The sequence below is a fragment of the Prionailurus viverrinus genome, chromosome C1 (genome assembly GCF_022837055.1).
Source record: "Prionailurus viverrinus isolate Anna chromosome C1, UM_Priviv_1.0, whole genome shotgun sequence".
In the NCBI taxonomy this organism is placed as follows: domain Eukaryota; kingdom Metazoa; phylum Chordata; class Mammalia; order Carnivora; family Felidae; genus Prionailurus; species Prionailurus viverrinus.
Window position 1 is genome coordinate 100,182,060 of NC_062568.1, and position 16,886 is coordinate 100,198,945.

Consider the following 16,886-nt stretch of genomic DNA (forward strand, 5'->3'; position numbering starts at 1 on the left):
TGTTTTCCTTGGGTATAGAATCCCATTAGCTTCTATTTTCTGTTGTTTCTGCCGGGAAGTCAGCTGACAGTCTCTCATCATTGTCTCTTCGAAAGTGTTTCTTTGTTTGTTTGTTTTTGTTTTTTTCCCCTAGCTGCTTTCAAGTTTCCTCTTTGTCTTGTTTTTGTGAAGTTTTACATGATGTGCCCACCCGCGAGTATTTTATTTACCCTTATCAGCAGGAACAGGACTAGAGCAGGGTAATGAGTTGCTTACAGCACAAAATGTAAGGATGCAGTCAAGTTCAGGGCCATGCAAATTCCGTCTTCATTTCAGCCCTGCTTACTGGAGTTCACTGGAATTTTTCATTTGTAGTTCGATATGTTTAGTCATTTTGAAAAATCCTTGGACATTATCTTCTAATACATTGCTTCTACTCTCTTCTCTGGTCTCCTCCCCTTTGGGATTCACATCGCATGCATTTTACATCTTTTTATGGCTTCTATGCTCTTTACCATTGCTTTTGTATTTGCCATGCTTTTGATTCTCTGTGCTTCATTCTTTTTTTTTTTTTTTAATGTTTATTTGTCTTTGAGAGACAGAGAGACAGAGTGAGAGCAGGGGAGGGGCAGAGAGAGAGGGAGACACAGAATTGGAAGCAGGCTCCAGGCTCTGAGCTGTCCGCACAGAGCCCGACACGGGGCTCGAACCCATGAACTTTGAGATCATGACCTGAGCTGAAGTCAGTCGCTCAACCGAAGGTGCCCCTCTGTGCCTCATTCTTAATACTGTCTTCTGGCCTGCCTTCCAGTTCTCTGATCATCTTGTTAGCTATGTCTAATCTGTTGTTAAATTTACCCTGAGGTTTTTTGTTTTGTTTTGTTTTGTTTTTTTTAGTGTTTATTCATTTTTAGAGAGAGGGAGAAAGAGAGAGAGAACATGCAAGAAGGGAGGGGCAGAGAGGGTGTGTACCCAGCAGGCTGCATGCTGTCAGTGCAGAGCCTGACATGGGGCTCAAACTCACGAACTGTGAGATCATGACCTGAGCCAAAATCAAGAGTTGGACGCTTAACTGACTGAGCCACTCAGGTGCCCCAATTTCCTGAGTTCTTAATTGCTGTGAGTTGTAGTTTTCAGTTCTAGAAGCTCTTTTTTTTTAATTCTATGATGCCCTTTAAAAAAATGTGGTGGATTCTTAAAAGTTTCCAGTCCTCCGTGGAAATTCTCAGTTTATCTTTTAGCTCTTTGAACATGTTACAGTTAAAATCTGTGTTTGATAACCCCTTTTGCTGGAGTGCTTGCAGATATCATTACCCATTGTCAGTTTTATTCTGTTGGCCTCAGTTCATGTTGTGTTGCCCCCTCGTGTGGCAGGTTATAATTTATTGTGTGCTAGACAGTGTACTTGAAACACTAGATGAACGTGTTTATGGCCCGCATGATGTTGTCTTCCTCTAGAGGAGATTTTGTTTGCTATGGCCAGGAGCTGGGGCATTAGCGATTTGGATCGTATTACTTCTACTAAAGGGAATCAGGCTGTCAAAAGCCTTCCTCCAACATCTCGGTTGCCTTAGCTTTCTCTTCTGGATCAGCAAACACGCCCAGGACACAAGTTGCCCTAAATGCTACGCTCATCTCTCCAGATTTCCATCTTCTCGTTGCTAATTCCTAGTAATTCCCAGGAATTTTTCATTACTTTAACTCCCTGATGCGTCAATCAATTTGCAAAATATATTGTCCAACTTTTTTTTTTTTAATGTTATTGTTAACTTAACAGGTTGGTGTTCTTCCTGGTTCGCATTTTTATTTTTTTTTATCATTTTTATTTATTTTTGAGACAAAGAGAGGCAGATCATGAGCAGGGAAGGGGCAGAGAGAGAGGGAGACACAGAATCCGAAGCAGGCTCCAGGCTCCGAGCTGTCAGCATAGAGCCCGACGCGGGGCTTGAACCCACGGACCGTGAGATCATGACCTGAGCCGAAGTCGGACGCCCAACCGACTGAGCCACCCAGGCGCCCCATTGTCCAACTTTTTTAGTTACTTTCTGTAGTGAGTTTTACCCCAAATTATCTGCTACACCGTTATCAGAAGAGGAAATCCTCAGGGGTACCTGGGTGGCTCAGTCAGTTAAGCATCCGACTCCTGATTTTGGCTCAGGTCGCGATCTGACGGTTCGTGGGTTGGAGCCTCGCATCAGGCTCTGCACTGGCAGCACGGAGCCTGCTTGGCGTTCTTTCTCTCTCCTTCTCTCTGCCCCTCCCCTGCTCACACACACTCTCTAACTCTCAAAATAAATAAACATGATAAAAAGAGGCAATCCTCCTTATCTTTTTATTTTCCACTGTACATTATTTGTGAGCATCCCCCCCCCCATGTGTTTAAGAATTTTTGAACGTACACTTTTTCTTTTTTTGAAAGAAAGAGCAAGTGGAGGAGAAGGGCGGGGTGGGGGGGGGGTTGGAGAGAGAGAGAGACGGGGTCGGGTGGGGGGAGGGAGGGAGAGAATCTCAAGCAGGGTCCCTGCTCAGCATGGAGCCCAATGCAAGGCTCCATCACATGACCCTGGGATCACGACCTGAGCCAAAACCAAGAGCCGGGCACTCAACCGACTGAGCCACCAGGCACCCCTGAACATTCCCTCTTGCATCCTGGATAGTCTTCGATCAAAAGGCCAACCCGTGACTTATTTAGCTGTTTTATCTTCCGGTGGATGTTGTGGGTTGTCTGTCTTTCTGGGGCTCAGGGTTACCCCATTACAAATGATGGAGTCCCCCCGCAGGTACTTTCAGCAGGAAGGGGTTTCTTGCAGAGCGTTTGGCAGTGGACGCTATCTTTGCAAGAGCCAGAGGGTCCGCTGGGGGGCCACCCAGCCAGGAACAACGGCAGACGGAGAAAGTTCCTTGTCCTAAGGGGACAAACCCTCGTGGCCCACCTACCGCTTGCTGGCTAGGGCCCCGCAGACCAGCCGGAACCTGCTCCTGGGCTGTCTGCCAAGAACCGAACGTCACCACCGCCGTGTCCATCCTCAACGCGATTTGCTTACCATCACGTGAGGCGCCTCTCCTTGACAGAACCGAACCACCCCCAGAACCCAGTACAGATGGAGTTTGCTCAGCAGTAGAGGAAGGCACGCTAGAAAGCTTGGGAGAGGCGTTAAGCAAGCCAGTCCTTCGGACTCGGCATCTCTGCGTTGCAACCTGACACTTTCAAGAGCAACCATCCTCCCGACCACCACCCCCCTGCCACCCCACCCCCACCGCCCCTGGATGTGTCTTTCCCCGGGCTCTCTTTCCTATCCTTTGGAGAATGTCTCACACAGGGTATAAGCCACCTGACTTGGCTGAGAAAGCAGGATCCTCTGTAATCGATAGCAGTGTGGACATCAGCAGAACCATTACTCCTTTTGGCCTTTATGAGGAAGCAAAACCAGGTGAGAGAGCAGTGAGTTGAGCAGGAAAAAGAACCACAAGACACGAAGTCGCTCTCACATGTAGGGGTCCAAGGGGCTATGGGAAACTGGTGCTGGGAAGGAGATGTTCTATCCCTCCTCTGTCCCCCATTGTCATGTGCAGAAAAGGTGTCCTATAAAGGTTGATGTTGTTCTATACTCGGATGTCTCCCCAGACACAGGCCTGTTAGGACATGGGATGGTCTCATGTAGTGTGGCATTCCTTGAATGGTGGTCCACAGATGTATTCTCGGGGGTCGGCAAGTTCTCGGCAAGAAGTAAAACCCCGCGAGTTTCTAGGTCTATTGTGATCAAAACCAATAGGAGACATTTAAATCACCTTATAGTTTAGGATTCTCGCGCTTTTTTTGTTAAGTTAGGAAATGTTTCATAATACAAAGGTATACGTAACATGAATGTTAGTAATGAGCTATAAAAATAAAATGAACACCTGTGAACTCACCACCCAAATTATGAGCCAGAGCATCATGGATGTCATTGACCTTGGCCCCCTGCTTCTGCTTATTCTCCCGTGTTAAAGCAAAATACACAATGGAGACGAGCAGACGAAACCACGTAAGCCACATAAACAAAATGAGATCTAGCTCATTCCATGAATGTAAGTACAAAACCGTCTTATTCTTATAGATGTCTCTGAGAAACTATTAAAGAAATTTAAGCCCATTTCCTAAAATTATAGGAAATAATCCCTTTTAACCAATCCCTTGCCATCTAGAAACCCCCATTCTGATCCCCAATCATTATCGAGGTCAAAAAAGTTCATTTTCACTCAACGCTTACTAAATACCGTTTTACTGAGCCGGGTTGAATTGTTGCTGTTCTGGATTGTTGAAACCTGCTTCCCTGAACCAACCAACCCCTCTCCTCAATTTGTTTCGTATCTGCTTACTTCGTCAAGTTTTACCACAACCTACGTGCCTCTAAAAGACACATGGTTATTTAGTTTTGGTTATTTCCACCTTTAAAAACTTAAAAAAAAAAATGGTCACATGTGCTCCACATTCTTCTGGGGCTTTCTTTTCCCTCCAAATGGTGTTCCTGAGATTTATGTTCATTGCCCTGCTGTGTGGGACCCCATTACGTGACTAGTCCACAAAGCCTCCGCCCTCCCTCCTGTTAGGGCTCAGCTTCGCGCTGGGTCTTGTGTTGCTCTTAGGAACCATGCCGCCTCCAGTGCTTAAGGCTGTCTTCCAAAGCGCTCATGCCTGGTTCGTCCAGGGCCCTGGCCCACGAGTGGAATGGATGCGTCGTTGGGTACCTGAATCTGCAGCGTTACCAGAGAACGTCGAACTTTTCCACAGTGGTCATCCTGCTCCATGATTTTAGGGCTGGTAGAAGCCGAAAGACTCACCTGAGTTTACACAGATGAAAAATGGAAGCGTCAGAAGCCAGGTCCGACTGGAAGGCCCAGGCTCACTTCTGCACTCGATTGGTTGGACCACTGATAAAAAGTAGCGGCTAACACAACAGGCCAGGCGGGGGCCAGGGGCACTTTTTATCTAAGTGACGCACAGATATCCTATGAGAGAGGCACTATTGGCACTCTGCCCATTCAGAGGAAGAAACTGAGGCAGGAAGACCTTATAAACTTGCCCAAGGTCACACAGAGCTGCGACTTGAACCCAGGCAGGGTAGCAGCAGTGGTTGCCTTCTTGTGCCCTTCTTCAGGGCTCCTGAAGAAATAGAAAAAGGTCTAGGTCACAAGGCATGCCCTTGAGATCACTCGAGGAACCGCAAACATTCATTCACTCATTCACTCATTCAGCACCTACTGCGAACCAGCACACGGGCCATGTTTGGGATACAGACGTAAATGACACAGGCCCAGTTCCGTCCCACAAGTATGGGTGAAACAGACAAATAATCACACAAACAGATATAACATGTTAGGAAAGAACAGTAAAGGAACGAATTTATTATTTTTTTCAAGTTTATTTTTATTTATTTTGAGAGATAGAGAGCAAGCAGGGGAGGGGCAGAGAGAGAGAGAGAGAGAGAGAATCCCAAGCAGGCTCTGCTCTGTCAGCACTGAGGTCAACATGGGGTTCAAACTGACACGGTGAGATCACCACCTGAGCCGAAATCAAGAGTTGGACGCTTAACCGACGGAGCCACCCAGGCGCCCCAAAGGGACTAATTTAGGTTCTTCTCCAAAGAAGTAATGACCTGGCATTTAAGCTGAGACATAAAGCACCTGTAAAAGCCAAGGGACGCGTGTGCACAGGTGCGTGTGCGTGTGTGCGGGTGTGTGTGCATGGAGCCACTGCAAGGTCAGAAGCACGGCAATGACAGGTCAGATGAGCATTCTTTAAAAAGGGGGCCGTGTCCCTTTAGGAAGGAGAAGGCGGCGGGGGGGGGCGGGGGGGGCAGCAGAGGTTGGGGCAGCTCCTCGGTGGCTGCGCAGGGGACAGAGGGGCTGTGGTCGGGAGGGGAGAGTGCGGGGAGCCTTCAGGGCCCACTGTGGAGGGGGCTTGGTGTACCTGGGAGCCGCAGGTGTGGGGCGGGCAGGATGGGGGAAGGGCCAGGCCTTAGCAGGTACCGAAACGGAGGGTGGTGGGATTGGGAGACCAGCTGGAAGGCACCACTGTGGACACGCTCCGTTTGAGCACCCCCCGAGGCGTCCACGCACAGGAACCCTGAAGGCACTTGGGCGTGTGAGTCAGGAGTTCGGAGGAGATGAGGTGTGGCCACCAGACACGGCAGGCGTGCAGAGGTGAGGGGGCCGAGTGCCCTGTGGAGAGGGTGCCCAAGGAGCCTGGCGACAGGAGGTGCAGCTGCCCCCCTCCCTCCTCCCCCTGACCCCCACCAAGCCCTCACTCCACTCCCAGGCTTTTGCAGAGAAAGAAACTGAGGTCATCCTGAGCCGGAGTCATCTGGGGGAGGCCATACACCCTGAAACTCTCCAGTTGGGTTCAAGATCCAGACTCCCAGAGCTCCTGCCAGCTGGGGCGGGGGGGGGGGCCTTCCCCGCCTCGCCAGGCCCGGTGAGCCGTGCCCCAAGCGTGGCACCAAAAGGCTCGGGGTGAGGAAACTGCAGGCCCGCACGTGGGGGAGCAGGAGGCCAGAGGAGAGGCGCTGACGTGTGCTGGCGTTGGGGACGCCCATGTCACCCCCCAAGCCGTCGAAGGTGGAGACGGCCAGGGAGGCACAGAACCAGAACCATGGCTGCAGGAGGCGGTGGTAGTGCCTGGGCCCGGGTGGGGGGCTGCGGGCAGGGCACCGGGGAGGTGGGGGCACCCCAGAGCCTCCAGGAATGTGCCCGGGGACACTGTGCCTCCGGAGCGCACAACCTCTGGGGGCCTCGGCACTGGCAGCGGGCCCGCCGTCTGAGGAGGGCACTGGTGTGGAAGCGTTTTCATGTTTTTTAAATACATAATCTGGGATTAGATGCCCATTCACATGACCTTTGTCCGCTCTTGCCTGCAGCCACTTCAGGGTGAGTTAATAAATACCGGAGAAAACCGAGGGGCCGGGAGGCCTGGGTGAAGGCTCTGCGGGAAGAGCGTTCCCCTGAGCAGGGGGCTTTGTGCCCGGGGGGTCCCGTTTGCCCCAGACGCTCCCGGCTTCCCTCTGCTGACGGCACCCCATTCCCTTCCGAAATCCCAGTCGCGAGGCTAAGTCAGACAGTCACCACCCATCACCTGTGATGTCAGCGGCCATCTGGCCGATGCTGCTGCAGCCAATGCTGTTTTCTGCAAGAGCTTCTGTCGAACCGTCGGAAAGCTGGGGACCAAACCACCCGCCGTGTTTCAAGGCAAGTGCTCTGCAGTGGTTCTCCAGCTGCGATCCCAGACCAAGCAGCACTGGCATCACCGGGGACCCTGTTAGAAACGCACCCTCCCGGGCCCCCCTTCAGTCCTACAGAACCTGCTGCTCTGGGGGTGGCGCCCGGCCGTCTGCTTCCCAAGGTTTCCACCTTGGGAAGCTCGGACAGGTTCAGGGGGTCCTGGAATCTTCTACGATTGAGTGCAAGCCTGAGTGGAAGTGTGTACTTTCTGGACAGATGATCATTCAGACCCAGAGCCAAGTGCTGCAGACTGCAGCAGGTCTCTGTGCCCCCCGCCCCACAGCTGTGGCCGTGACCCTCTTCGAGATGGGGAGGACTCACTGGCAGCCCTGGGAAGGGCAGGGCAATGGCACCAGGGGTTAGAGACCCAAATATGTAAAGCCGTGCTGCCTGCCTTGCCTGACGGGCGGTCTGTCCCCTGGGGGTTTTCCACATTGGCTAACGGGACGATGGAACATGCAGGGCTGTGGGGGTGGCTCCGTCTGCGGTTACTTCCCTCCTGACCACGGGAGGCAGGGCAGGGGTGTCTGCAGCACCTACTCGACCCACCGACCCATCGGCAGCTTCACTGACATCACCCCAATTAACCCTCACAGCCCCTCCGTGAAGTCGTTCTCGTTCCACGTTACAAATGGAACCACCAGGGGCGCCTGGGGGGGGCTCAGTCAGTTAAGCGGCCGACTTCAGCTCAGGTCATGGATCTCCTGGTCTGTGAGTTCAAGCCCTGCGTCAGGCTCTGTGCTGACGGCTCGGAGCCTGGAGCCTGCGTCGGATTCTGTGTCTCCCTCTTTCTGCCCCTTCCCTGCTTGCTGTCTCTCTCTCTCTCAAAAATAATAAACATTAAAAAAAAAAAATAGGAACCACCAGGGCAGGAAGAGTAGTGACTTGTGGGGACTGGGGATGGGGTGGCTGGGACTTGAGCCCAGGTATTTTTGATTGCGATCACCATGCTGTCACATGTCAAACGGGGGTAGGAGGTGGTGGGCCACAGGGAGAGGGGCTCAGAGTCATTGGGTGGCGGTAACTGAGATGCATCATGGGCACAATGGAAAACTCAATCTTGTTTTAGTAAAAGTAAAGGAAGGCTTCGAAAAAGTGGATTGGTTCCAGCTCTGTGCTGACAGCTCAGAGCCTGGAGCCTGCTTGCGATTCTGCCCCTCCCCTGCTCACGCTCTCTCAAAAACAAACATTAAAACCCCCCTTTTTTTTTTAACCCCAAAAAGTGGATTGGTGCCCTTGGTGTCCTAGACCTGTTCCTCCTAAGCCTGTGGTCCTGTCAGCTGTCAGGGGACCCTCTCCATGTCCTTCCCCGAGGTCCAGCCTGCTCACAACAGCCCCCAGGGCAGGAGGGGGGGACACGCCCCCTGGAGTGTGACTTGTGTATGTGTTAGAGGAATCTCCCCTGATGGAATCCTCTCCAAGTCCCCACAAGTGTGGCCACAATCTGGCTTTGGGACACGGTGCAAGCTATCTACAGGGCCCGGAGAGGGAAGAGACTGCTCTCATCAAGAAACTGAATTAAGATTCATTTATTCTAGGGCAAACTCAAAAGGGTTTTTTTTTTTGTTGTTTTCTTTTTTAGCAAATCCTAGCACATTATTAACAAAAAAAATCTGTACATTTGCCATGATACACTTGAGAGTGAAACAAATAAGATATAAATACAGATATGGATGTAACATGAAAAGCCCCCCGAAAACGAAAACGAAACCCAAAAACCCAACCTGGGGGTGTGGGGACCATGCGTGTGAACACAGTGCCAACAAAACTATTTTGGTGGCTGCTAGTTTTCAGAGCATTTTTTTTTTCTATTTTCCAAATATCATTGTTAGCAAAGTCCTGGTGGGATTCTACAAAGTTCTTATTTGCTGTTCTTTCACGTGTAGTATTATGCTCGATAAATAAAGGGCGGCAGGGGAAAAAAACCAGACTGATGAGACCAAAATTGGTTGCATTACCTGCGCAGGGTAGGACAAGCCAGTGAGGAGCCACAGAGAGGCCGTCCTGGGCTGCCTGCGGCCCGCGCGGAAGCACACACAGTGGACTCGAACTTGAACAAAGCTGCGTGCCCGCGCCCACCGCAGCCTGCGGGGCGCACCGAGGCCTGCAGAGGGAGGGCATGGGGCGGTGGGGGGGTGGGGGGGTGGGGGGGGGGGCGGGGCTCTTCGGGGTCCCCCGGACTGTCGGGTAAACAGGGGAGGCAAACACGGTTTCGCAGTTTTGGGTGTTTCGTCCAAACAGGAGCCCTGCAGGGAGGCGGCGGCAAGGCGAGGCAGCTGTCGGGGCTTGGGGGGCGGCGGCGGGCGCGGCTCCCTCCCGGTGAGGTGGTGGCGGCGGCATGCGAGTCTCCCCGGTGGCGGTGGCGGTGGCGGTGCCGGCGTGGGCAGCAGTTCTGATTGAGGCCAAGAGACCTGTGATTGTATCCCTCTCTAGGTGGGGAGATTGAAGGTCGGGGAAGTGACATTCGAGGCTAGCCCTTTGTGAGTACAATGAGGACATTCGGCAATGTTCAAGCTTCTTCCCAGCTGCAGGCGGGGGGGGAAGGGGGGGCCCATGAGGCAGGGAGTCACAGAGTTCAAGGGGCAAGGTCTTTCCAAACGCATGAGGCATACAAGAACTCATAAATAACCTAGCAGAACGCACATTTCTACAACAGAGGAGTAATCAAAAGGTGCCCTGACTCACTTGTCGAGTGTAAAAAGGAAATCCCATTAGTGAGATATTAACAAACGTCATTTATCAATGAAAGTAAGGCCTGGTCCTGCTATGTTTTGAGCCAAAAATAAGTCAATAATATTCAACCACTTAAAATGCACCCCTGAAGTTCCTTCAACAGCAGCAGCGGGGTACTTCCCTCCAAGTGCAAGATACCCCCTACACACACACACACACACACACACACACACACACACACACTCGCACACACACACACACACACACTCTCTCTCTCTCACACTCTCTCTCAGTGAAGGCACCCTGGCTTCACTGTTCCTGGACCTTTGTTTTCAGTGCCTAGTTCCAAATAAAGTATCTAAAAATACCTTCTGAGTGAAAATGAGTTGTGTGTGCTACAGTGTTGCAACTTCCAAACAAGGCGGGAGGGTCAGAGATTGGGGGGCGGTCTGTAGGTGGCAGCGGGACCACCGCCCAGTCTCTGCTTCTGGGTGCTTCTGGCTGCAAGGGGGGTTCTGCATCAGAACAGCAAACACCTCATTACAAAGTAACACCAGAACAGGCATTTTCCTCAGGGAAAACCCAGTTCAATTTAGAGAGGATAGAAGGCTTCACGACTGCAACAAGAATTTCCATTTCACTTGAAGAATTTTACTCAAAACTTATTTTAACCAGACTCTAATCTTTATAGTCCCTTTTATTGGAGAGTGAAACCCTTAAGAAAAATGTTTAGGAAGGGTAGTTTCTCTGGTAATTTCTCAGTGAAGAAACGTTAAAACTGGGTTTCAAATCTTGTTTTCCCGCAATGTGCCACTCACCATTGCTTTTTCCTCAAACCACTATTTCAACAGATGATCAAGGAAGTACTTCCGTCCATAAAATTAAAAAAAAGGATTCTGATACCTGGTCTCTCTAGATTTTCCTTCGATCCTAATCCCAAATGAAACCAAGAAGTCAAAACTGGGGTGGCAGAGTTATCATTTATCAGACTGGCCAGAACACTTCGAACTGAGCAGCTGAGGTGGAGGCTGGGGGACAGGAGAGGAGACGGTGCTGAATCGAAAAAGCCCAACCAAGCAGCAGGGCCACAGGGGAGGCCCTGTTAACATAGTGTTTCCCCAACATCTGCGTAGTGAAATAAACACACACACCCCTTCTCTTGTATCTTCCAGGCTTCACGAAATGCCACTTTAGGCACTCCCCCTAAGGGATGCTACACATTTACCTGGACTTTTCTGTTTGGATTTAAACGGAAGAAACAATTCTTTCGAGTAGAAGCTCTGGGTGGGGATAGCACGAGTGGAGGGTTCAGAGGCGCTGGGAGCCCGTCCTGGAAGGGGCCTGAGGAGGGGGCCCTGGGCCTCCAGTCCAGAAAAGTGTACAAGCAAAATCCCACGTGTTTGTTAAAAGACGGTCTTCAGGCTTCTGTTTGTTTCTTGCCGGGATTTGACTCACGTTCTTAGTAGGTCTCACAATCCAACTGAAGGACGTACGAAATCCAACTGAAGGACGTACGACCCTTTCCTGGTGTCACAGGCCGTGTCCAGAAGAAGTAAGCGAAGATGAGATAGAAACACAAATTAACACACCCTCCTCAATGTTATTAACTAAGAGAAAATGCTACTTTCTACCACGTATTGGCTAGAGAGCTCTGATTTGCGAAAACTGCACCCCACACACATGGTTTTATGATCTCAGCAGGCTGTACAAGACATGGGTAAGTATGGCTCTTTTCTTATTCCGCTTGTTTCATACGAAGACTGCAAAACAGGCCTTGCTTCCTTTACATTCAATACCAGTAAGATTCTACACAAAAGCTGGAAGGGACCAAAATACTGATTGTAATAAATATCTGCGGGCCTCCGTGTACTGACTGGGCAGCCGATGGGGGGGCGGGGGGGGGGGGGCGGGGAAGGTCTCTGAGAGGCACCACCGATTGCTTCTAGGGCGACAGAAAGAGACTCTGGCGCTGCCATTAGCTGTGTGTGGACACGTCGGAGGAGGAGCTGCTGTTGCTGTTTGTGGTTTGGGCCCTCTTTATGTATAAGTTGAGTAGCTTCATCTGCAAAGAGAAGACGTGACAGATTAGCAGGAGGAAGGCAATCAGGGAGCAGGAGATGAAAAACCCCAGGTGACAATCAGAAGAGAGCACGTCCCTTCGTTGAGAAATTCAGGACACAAACACTGAGTGCCCACCACGCATTCGGCGCACACCTGCCAGTGGGGAGGGCCACGGCCACGGGAGGGGTCAGAGTCTGGGGGGGGAGGGGCAGTGGGTTCTCAAGAAAGAATGAAAGCGTCACTCTAAGCACTCTAAGCAGGGGCACAAGGGCTCCCTGGAAGCAGCTGTGTGAAGGGGCGACTGCGGCCAGTGGCTCCACGCGGTCTGGCGGGGGAAAGAAGGGTGTGAGCCCAGCTCCACAGGGACGAGATCCGCTAGGCAAGGTACAGGTCGGGTCTTCTGACCTTCACCCCTCGACTGCAGCTGTGCCCTCCACACGGACACCTCTCTCCTCCCCCTTCTGGGCCCACCAAAGTGCTGTGGCATCGGAGACCTATGCAGAAGGCCGCCTCCACGGCCTTCCCCCCACCTGCTCATCAGCTCCTGTGGCTCGGGCACCTGCCTCGTGGAGTTGGCAGTGCACTCGCTTGCTCCTTCCCGTAAGATGAGAGCTCACTGAGGCCAACGGCGTGTCGTGAAGTCACATCACCTCGGATGGGCACAGCGCTTCACGACGAAAGAGGCTTTCATTTCTGAGACCTCCCATGCTTTTAACGTAAGCCCCCCCTGGACCCTCCGGATACGCAGAACACCGTGTAACACTATAGGTTCTTAAGTACTCGTTCTTAAATACTTGTCGAAATCATAATGCGTTATGTTGATAATTTGCCTGCTCATACTAAGAACCAAAAGAAACAAGTGTTTGTGGAAGCAGAATGCCCGTAAATGTCCACATAACACACAACTTGCAAGATGAAGGGGACTGGGAAATATTTTCTATCCACGGCTCTTTACCTGCTTTCCTTGCTCTAAGCAGGCCACAACGAGGCTGAGTCCAGGGGAGGAGAGGCTGGTCTCCAGGGGGACCCAGGAAGAGAGGCCCAGCGTGTGGTGCGTGGGAAAGCGGGCCCTCCAACTACCTTCCAGTGGGGGCTGGAACAGCAACGGCACAGAGCTCCTGAGAGAGGCTAAGTCTCCCTGACCGCTCACCCAAAGGTAGATACACAGGCTGAAATAAACACTTGCGTTGTGTGTCTTCCCACAAAGGGAGATCCATCCCTGGGATCGCCACACACACAGTTCCAGAACCAACTCCACCACCAACTAGTTGTGTGACTACAGGCAAAACATTTTCTGAGCCTCAGCTTCCCCTCCTGCAAAATGAAGACCGAAAACACGTCCACGTGCCCTCCGTAGCTCATCAGAAAACATGTCCTCCAAACACCCCTCCCTCAGTTGTTCTCGCGGTCCCCTCCTGCAGTCTGCTCCCGCCTCCCTCCCTCCGCAGCTCAGCCCTGTGCTGCCAAGCCCCATCCCCGTTCAGTCCCAAGGGACTGTTCCACGCAACGGGCCCTCCTGGGCTGCTGTGCAGGCTTCCTTGTGGGTCAGTCCTGTCCTCGGACACATTTCATGCCACTCCAGGGCAGGAGGAAGTTTTGCTTTTCCCACACGTCTTAGTGGTACAGTGAGGAGAGCAAGTATTCCTAACACATACTTGTTGAATCAAAGATTTTTTTTAAAGAAGAAAAAACGTTCTACAAGACCAGGCAGTTATATTTCCGTGAAAGCCTGATTAAAAATGAGGTGCAAACACCGTTACACTTATGTGCGATCAAAACCACTGACGTATCCACCAGCGTGGTCCAGAATGTAAGCACAAGTACAAGGAAATGATGGTAACAGAGTTAATGACGTGGCCGTGGTCTCACAGTTTACAAGAAGCTTTTACTGACGATCATATTTGAGCCTCACAAAAATCCTCTGAGGGAGGCAGAACAGGCTCTCTTGTCTTACAAATGAAACGGCTGGGGTTCAGAAGCTTGCTCCATAAGCTGGTATAAATTCAAATTATAGAGTGTTATAACCTTAGGATGTCCAATGTAATCCCCCCGGCAACTACTAAGAAAACAGCTACAGAATATACACGAAAGGAAATGAGGAGGGAACTAAAACATTTCAGTACAACAAGCAAACACCGCAGAAAAATGAGGGACAGGAAAAGCTCTACGGTATACTGAAAACACACCCCAGCTTGTGACGGCGGTCTCTCCTTAGCGGCAAGCAGTCTCTTCAAATGGAAACGGTGGACCTCTCTAGTCACAAGACAGAGACTGGCAGGATGGGTAAAGAAAACACGCTCCAACACTACGCTGTCTACAAGAGACTACTCACTTTAGGTCTACTAAGACACAAAGAGGTTGAAGGTGACAGGCTGAAAATAGAGACTCCACGCAAACAGTAACCAAGGGTGTAAGGGTGGCTGTACTGATTACACTGAGTAAAACAGAGTTTAAATTTGTTTTTTTTTAGTGTTTATTTTCGAGAGAGACGGAGAGAGTGAGAGAAGGAGCGACAGAATGCGAGTGGATGTGGGGCAGAGAGAGAAGACAGGGAGACACAGAACCTGAAGCAGGCTCCAGGCTCTGAGCTGTCAGCACAGAGCCCGATGTGTGATCTGAGCCGAAGTCAGACGCTTAACTGACTGAGCCACCCAGGCGCCCCAAGCAAAACAGACTTTAAATCAAAAAGTTTACAAGACAGCAAGAAAGTCGTTATATATTAATAAAAGGCCAATAACACCAAGAAGATGCAAGCACAGACACGTCTGTGTATAATAACATGCCAGCAAAATAGAAGAAGGAAATGTTGACAGAACTGGAGGGTTCACTTGGAGACGTCAGTACCCTGTTCTTAATAATAGACCGAAGACCCAGAGAGAAGATGAGGACATCAAAAACTAACACACCACAATAAACCAACTCGATCTAACAGTCACAGCAAAACACTACCCAACAACAGAATACACGTTCTTCCTAAGTGGATGTGGCCCATGCTCCAGAAAAGACTAAAATAAGGCCACACATGAAGTCTCAACAGATTCACAAAAATAGATATTATGCAGAGTGTCTTCTCTGAACACGACTGGATGAAGTTAAAAATTGGTATCAGGAAGAAAACGGAAAAATTCACCAATTTGTGGAAACTGAGCAACACCCTGGTCAAGAGCCCATGGGTCGAAGAAGAAATCACACGGAGAATTAGAGAGTATCTGGAGACAGAGGAGAATGCAAACAACATACCTAAACTTATGGGATGCAGCAAACGTAGCGCAAAGAAGGAAACGTGTAGCTTAGAATAAAAAAGGAAGAGCCCGTATCAACCACCTCACTTTACGCCTTGCACTAGAAAGAGAACAAATTAAACCCAGAAGGAAAGAAATAATAAAGATTAGGACAGTGATAAATGACATAGAAAAGCAATAGAGAAAACCAAGGAAACCAAAAGTTGGTGCTTTGAAACAATAAATAAAATCGACAAATCTTTAACTCAGTTACCTAAGGAAAAAAGAAGACTCAAATTACTAAAAGCATTGATGAATGTTTGGACATTACTACTGATTCTACAGAAATAAAAAAGATTAGAAGAGAACACCATGAGGGGTACCTGGGTGGCTCAGTCAGTTAAGCGTCCAGCTCTTGATTTCGGCTCAGGTCACGGTCTCAAGGTTCATGGGATCAAGCCCCACATTGGGCTCTATGCTGATAGGAAGGAGCCTGGAGCCTGCTTTGGATTCTGTGTTCTGTCTCTCTTCTCTCTCTGCCCCTCCCCTGCTCGCATTGTCCCTCTCTCTCTCTCTCTCTGTCTCTCTCAAAAATAAACATTAAAAACAATCAAAGTAAATAACTAAACTTAAAAAAAACCCCACTATGAACAAATGTACACCAACAGATTACGTAACCCAAATGAAATGGACAAATTCCTAGAGACTTCATGAAAGTTAAAAAAAATTATGCAGCAAAAGACAGGGGGTTAATATCCAAGATATATGGAGAACTTCTAAAACTCAACAACTAAAAAAATAAAAACCTAATTCAAAAATAGACAGAGGACTTGAACAGACATTTCTCCAAAGACGATACACAACTGGCCAACGTGAAAAGATGCCCCACATAACAAAACTACACTGAGGAACCACCTTGTATCAGCCATGAGGACCGCTACCGTCCAAGAGAGAGAAAACAGTAAGTGTCGGTGAGCAGGTGGAGAGACTGGAACCCTCGGGTGCTGTCAGCGGGAACATAAAAGGGTACAGCCACCACGGAAAAGTTATGGAATTCAGCAATTCCAGTCCTGCTGTAGACACAAAAGAACCGAAAGCGGGGTCTCAAAGATGCATTTGTACACACACCTTCACAGGCAGCATTGTTCACAACAGCCAACGATGGAAAGAAGCGCCCGTCACCAAAACACGGACAAGCAAACTGCAGTACGTACGCACAACGGAGTAGCACTCAGCCTTAAAAAGGAAAGAAATTCGGACAAACCTACGACATGGACGAACCTCAAGGACATCATTCTAAGTGAAATAAGCCAGTCGCAAAAAAGACAAATGGTGTCACTTTTACAAGGCCCCCGGGGAGTCAAATCCAGAGACTTGAAGTAGAATGGTGGTGGCCAGGGGCTGGGAGGAGGGAGTTCTGAGGAATTACTACTTAAGGGGGTGGGGTTTCGGTTTTCCACGAGGAGCAAAGTTCTGGAGGCGGATGGTGGGGATGGTCCCACAACAATGTGAATGTATTAACACCAGTGAAAGGTACACTCAGAAATGGTTAAGACAGCAAATTTTATGTGATGGGTATTTTGCCACCATTTTTTAAAAACTGAGAGAAAGAAAAGAAAGCCTGTTCGGGGTCACACGACTAGGAAGTGGAGGGCAGAGACCAGAAGGCAGGTTGTTTGACCCCAAAACTGGTGT

General features: G+C 50.0%; 2 protein-coding genes across 13 annotated transcripts in view; both read right to left on the reverse strand.

Annotated features, from left to right (window-relative positions):
* Positions 1-7,792: 7,792 nt before the first annotated feature.
* Positions 7,793-9,858, reverse strand: LOC125171910 (protein enabled homolog). Its single transcript, XM_047869159.1, has 2 exons — positions 8,977-9,858; positions 7,793-7,804 (listed from the first exon to the last, which is right to left on the reverse strand). Exons 1-2 carry the CDS (start codon positions 9,856-9,858, stop codon positions 7,802-7,804), a joined length of 885 nt encoding a protein of 294 aa, XP_047725115.1. The 3' UTR covers positions 7,793-7,801.
* The window catches only part of CLASP1 (cytoplasmic linker associated protein 1), a 277,780-nt gene continuing 269,644 nt past the window's right edge, over positions 8,751-16,886 (reverse strand). For all 12 annotated transcript variants that reach the window (XM_047869157.1, XM_047869151.1, XM_047869156.1 and 9 more), the window contains one exon: positions 8,751-11,971. In XM_047869157.1, coding sequence (XP_047725113.1) covers positions 11,885-11,971 — 87 coding nt within the window. In that variant the 3' untranslated portion in view covers positions 8,751-11,884. The remainder of the gene's footprint in view (positions 11,972-16,886) is intronic.